General features: G+C 30.2%; 1 protein-coding gene across 1 annotated transcript; it reads left to right on the forward strand.

The window, feature by feature from the left end:
- Window positions 1-2,152: 2,152 nt before the first annotated feature.
- Window positions 2,153-3,389, forward strand: LOC110663844 (short chain aldehyde dehydrogenase 1). The gene is made up of 2 exons (XM_021823285.2): window positions 2,153-2,301; window positions 2,442-3,389. Exons 1-2 carry the CDS (start codon window positions 2,264-2,266, stop codon window positions 3,175-3,177), a joined length of 774 nt encoding a protein of 257 aa, XP_021678977.2. The 5' UTR covers window positions 2,153-2,263; the 3' UTR covers window positions 3,178-3,389.
- Window positions 3,390-5,694: the final 2,305 nt, after the last annotated feature.

A 5,694-nucleotide genomic window follows, 5' to 3' on the forward strand; every position in this document is an offset into this window, starting at 1 on the left:
CATATATGTATTGTTTGATATTATTGGGTGTGTGAGCGCTCCAAATTGCCTTTTTGATGTGATTTGTATGAAAATTATGACGATGTTGCATTTCACTTCACAGGGTGCATTAGCTTTAGATAGCTATAGAGATTATAGTTAAAATTGATATTTTACTCTCTGAGTCGAACGCTCACTCCTGTTCACCTTATTTTTTCAGGATACATGAGATTTCTTGTTAAGTTCTTACCTGCCTCTCTCCCTCGCAGGTCGTCTATTAATGTCTGTAATGTTTGTATAATTCTGTTAACTCCTAGAATTTCGCATGTGTTAGAAATATTTATTTGATTTGGGTCTGTAATACAATTGCCATGTTGGACCTGTAAACTTATTAAATGCATGTATGTTGGACTGGATGAGTGAGCTGAGCTCCCATTTATTTTTATGGCATCATGATTATATGGAGGGTGAGTTGAGCTCCCCAGATGATTATGTATTATGTTTACAGGTCAGGTGAGTCAAAAACTCCCCATTGTATGGTCCATTTTATGGCCGGACTCTGTCCGGTTGAATTCTTGAAATTGGGCCCAAATGGGCCTTAGAGTTGGGTTGAGGAATAGTTAGGCTTATTACGGGCCTCGGGGGCTTTAGGCTGGCCCACGTCCTAGTGCCGGTCCGACCCATAGGTTGGGTCGTGACAATATTATTCTTCTTTAATTTTTAAAATTTCATCATAAATCTTATCTATTATTCTTTTTGGCCATTTTAATAATAAATGTGTTTATTACTTATTTTTTATCAAACACATTAACTGTTTATCAATCACTTATAAGTATTTTAATGAAACATAAAATTGATTAAAATTTTAAATGTTTATAAAATCAAATTAGCTTATAAGTATTTGTAAACTGATTTTCATAAGTTAAGTCAAACACTAAAAATTAATCTACTAAAAATATCACGAGTACGAATCCTTAACTTAAAAATGCTAATAAAGTTATCATTAATTAGGAAAAAAAAGTTAATAGAATCAGAAATTTGTTTGAATTAAAATCTTATAGAATGATAGTCAAATTATAGTGAATTAATTATAAGTAATTACTTATAATATATAAAAAGTAAATATCGAACATTTAAAATAAATATATTCACAAAATAAATGTTATAAAAATATGCAAGATGAATGTATAATAGAAATTAATAGATAAATTTTGGGCATTTAAAATATAATATACCCGTAAAATATAATAGTTTGTCGAAGTTGTTAGGGAAATTAAGAGACCTAGGATCCGAATATAGTATTTACAGAAGAGTGATATGTTTTTAATCACTGAATTGAGTAAAGTAAGCTTTTCATTTTCTCTTTAATTGAGATGACTTATTTAATTTTATTTTTATTTATTTATTTATTTTTAACAGAGATGGCTTGTACAATTGTTGTAATGTAATCTTGACATGTTAGCTGTTCAATGAAACTATCTTTTCCTTAGAAAAAAAAGAAAAATTCTATAGTCTGAATCACATGTCCATTAAATGCACCAAATCTCACTTGAGATATGGGAGTTTGTATATTATTCCATATAAATCACTTATGAAAAGTATGTATATATGATAATTAATTAACATATATAAATATAAGACTGAAAGCTAGGATCCTAATCTCACTAATTCCAATTTTCTTTCCTTAATATAAATAAAAAAAACTACAATTATGAGATATTTATTATCAGAAATTATAATTATCATACAAAAGCTATCACTTTATAAGTAATTTTTTAATTAATAATTGTTTTACATGCATAATAAAAGTATAAAAAAACATTTAAAAAAAAAAAGAATTCATTAACCTCTACAAAATATATATTAATTAGATGAAATAAATTTGAAAGAGAGTAAAGTCAAAAGAATAATTAAAAGGGTCAAGAAAGAACTCCCAAGGTAGCACAATTTTCTTGCCTCAAATTAAGGATCCTGTAAGACTTTCTTTGTAATTTTCTTGATTTCCACACTTTTTTTGTAATAATAATTCCATTGATACCATTTTTTAAGAGCATATGCAGCTGGTTTTTATATAAAATAATTAACTGGTCATCAAGTGCCAGCAAGAAATCCATGTTCCATACCAATTTTTTAAAGTACTTCACATGATGGATGGTTGATTAATTAATATTTGCCTTATTGTTTCTTTCTATCAGTTTCTGCTATAAAATACCTTAAACATTCGTAAAGTGTCCCATAATCAGTCATTCATATCTTGAAATTAAGCGGATTAAGCCAAAAGATCATGGAAGCCTCATCCCTGCTAGCTCCCATTGCCAAGAGGTGAGCAAAACATGCAAATCTCCTCTATTCAGATGCATGACCTTGTTGATTCTTGATACTTTACAGTGCTGAAGACGATTAACATTGAGCTAAAACGCTTTGTTATTTGTAATGAAAGTGAAAAGTTTCTGTTTATGCAGGTTACAAGGCAAGGTGGCGTTGATAACGGGAGGAGCCAGTGGCATCGGGGAGAGCACTGCAAGACTCTTTGCGAGGCATGGAGCTAAGGTTGTGATTGCAGATGTCCAATCGGAGTTGGGTCCTTCTGTAGCTGAGAAAATCTGTTCGGAATCTGGAGAATCAGTTTCCTACGTCCATTGCAATGTTACCAATGAGTCAGATGTGGAAAACGCAGTGAATACAGCCGTTTCGAGTCATGGAAAGCTTGACATTATGTTCAACAACGCAGGCACCACCGGCAAGCCTTATTACACAATATTATCAACTGAACATGAAGATTTCAGGCGGGTTTTCGATGTTAATGTGTATGGTGGATTCTTGGGAGCCAAACATGCCTCCAGAGTAATGATCCCTGAAAAGAAAGGCTGTATTCTGTTCACTGCAAGTGTTACTTCAGCGATGTATGGCGGGGCATATGCTTATACAGCATCAAAGCATGCAGTTGTTGGGCTAACCAAGAACTTGGCTGTAGAATTGGGGCAGTATGGATTAAGAGTTAATTGCATTTCCCCTGGCGCATTACCTACTGGTTTAACTACTTCAGCAGCTATGGATCCAACTCAAGTGCAGAAGTGGCATGCTGCTATGTCAAATCTGAAAGGGCCCATCTTAAATGCAAATGATGTGGCAGAGGCTGCTTTATACCTTGCAAGCGATGATTCCAAATATGTTACTGGCTTTGACCTTTTGGTCTAGCAGCTTGGCAAAGTTACTTACCTTCCATATAGATTTAGATTAAGTCACGGATACATGAGAACTCTTGCAGAATAATCCCTCAAATGAATGTTGTTTTTATTTAAATTTTCTTTTGATGCTTCGTATATGAGGATTTTCATTAAAAAATCCTAAATATTGTTAAAGATTTCTCAAATTAAATTGAATAACACCTGACTTAATTCGAGTGATGAGTGTACTTCTCAATTTGCATAAATAATTTATTAAATAATTAAATTCTTTATTTCTTCTTTTTAAATTAAATTAGAGCAGTGCTAAGATGTTGATCTCTTAGCATAAAAACAACACTGGCCCATGTACATCAGCCTAAGACGGGTCCAACAGGCAACTCCAAAGCGCACGGTTGGAGATTTTTTCTTTTTTTAATAATTTACAACTAAGTTCCTCTACAGTAACAATTTGATTCTTAAATTTAAATTTCATTAATAAATTAATTTTTACCTTTAATTATTTTTAATTTGAGATAATTTAATATGCGAACTTTTTCATTAATAAAATACTTAATATATCTAAATTTTATATTAAAGTAATAATTTATTTTATAAAATATTAATTATTTTTTAGACAAATAATATGTTTTACTAAATTCTTAAATTTTTTTAGATTATGGTTTATAATTTTTGTAAAAAATTTATCTTATTTCTTGTATTATTTTTTTAATAAATATAATTACAAAAATTCCTTTAACATGATTTTCAATAAAAAAACATAAAAAACTTTATATTTATATGATAAAATATAATTTATTTTGACAATACATAGTCATATATATATATATATATATATATATATATATATATATATATATATATATATATATATATATCATTTAAAGTTATAATTAGTTATAATTTATAAATATTTTCAAAAATTAAGTTTAAAATTAAAATTGTATTTAAAAATTAATTATTTAAAAAGCATATTAATATCTATTTAATATTTTATAAAATATATATTTATTTAAATATAAAATAAATATTTATTTAAATATAAAATTTTAGATATAAGAACTATTTTAATTTGTTAATAAAAATAAAAATTCACGAACTAGATTATTTAAAATTAAAAAGAAGTTATTTGGGGATCAACTTATTAATTAATAACAAATTAAGAACTGACATGTTGATTTTGTTTTATTTTTTTGGTGGTAAACTACAATGTTTTCTAATTCACCGGAGTATGCCTAATTTGTGACACTCCTTACCAGTCTATTGTATAGCCGAGCAAGAAATATCACATTCGGTGCCGGAGCACCCTATCTTGTTTTATCATATTTATTGTAAACTTTTGATGTCATTTAAAATATGTATTCTATGTGTAGAATTTTTTTTTATATCTTATTTCTGTAGAGACCCAGATAGAGTCTCCTCTGTTTTATTAGCATCTGGCGGGTTCCACTATTACCTATTAACATATTCATAGTCATCTCATATTTTTTCATATCATATTCTCTTGTATCATATCATTTATAATTATTTATGAGATCTCAAAATGAAGTATCATCTATTGCATTTATATAGAAATTCATATATAATAAATTACAAGTTTTCATTTCAATCTCAAAGTTTAATTACAAGTCAAAATGAAATACATTATGACTAGACATAATGAACCAAAATACTAGTCTATATATGGGCCCTACCAAAATATAAAAGACCGGTGAGGTGACTCGGGCGATGGCGGATCCGTTAGAGCTCATCGGTGCACCATCGTGGTCTTCTTTGCGGCTGCTAGGACTGATCTCCAGTACCTACGCGATGGAAAACCAACGCGCTAAGCATAACGCTTAGTGGTGCATGTAGGAGGGGGGCGTGAGGCGAAATATCATCCATTAGAATTATATAAAATGCACCAGGTAATGCCCAGGAAAGATGGTGGAGTCATAATGGTCTCATTTAAGTACCACCTCCTTAGACAGCATTTCCTAGACATGCACTTCATACAATCCTAATAGAATCAAACTACTGATAAGTACCGTATTCCCATAACACTACCACGGTACTAAGGATTTATGCCACAAAGGCATAGATAGACAGGAGTCACCACCCTGGTAATAACCGGAACATATTCAATGTTTCTTCCGAGGGTCATGAATGGCAACTTACTCCTTGTAGAGTTTCTACAACTGTCATTACTATAGCCCAATGTCTAGGCTCGGGATAGTCGGTACATAAGGGGAAGGTGTTAGGCACCCCTTACGCTTGGTCTAACCTCGTTAATTCGAGTGCCAATCCTCTACTAAAGTTTTTAGAAGTCTTGTTTATTATTCCTTTATTAAAATTTATCATAAAAATGCAATTCTAATCCTACACACGCAAGTAATTCACAAAAGGGTTGTTGTTTACACACAATTTCATGCACAAGTAATTCCTATCTATGGGTTGCTAATTATTTAAATGATATTTACCAGATGACTAAAATTAATTTATTATTGAAAATTTAATTTACAAATAAATTCAATTTCAAATAACCCTACAT

The sequence above is a fragment of the Hevea brasiliensis genome, chromosome 3, assembly GCF_030052815.1.
Source record: "Hevea brasiliensis isolate MT/VB/25A 57/8 chromosome 3, ASM3005281v1, whole genome shotgun sequence".
Lineage (NCBI taxonomy): Eukaryota > Viridiplantae > Streptophyta > Magnoliopsida > Malpighiales > Euphorbiaceae > Hevea > Hevea brasiliensis.

Coding starts and splice junctions, on each gene's coding strand:
- LOC110663844 (XM_021823285.2), top strand. CDS start 2,264: ATGGAAGCCTCATCCCTGCTAGCTCCCATTGCCAAGAG. Junction 2,302..2,441: donor CTAGCTCCCATTGCCAAGAG/GTGAGCAAAACA, acceptor CTGTTTATGCAG/GTTACAAGGCAAGGTGGCGT.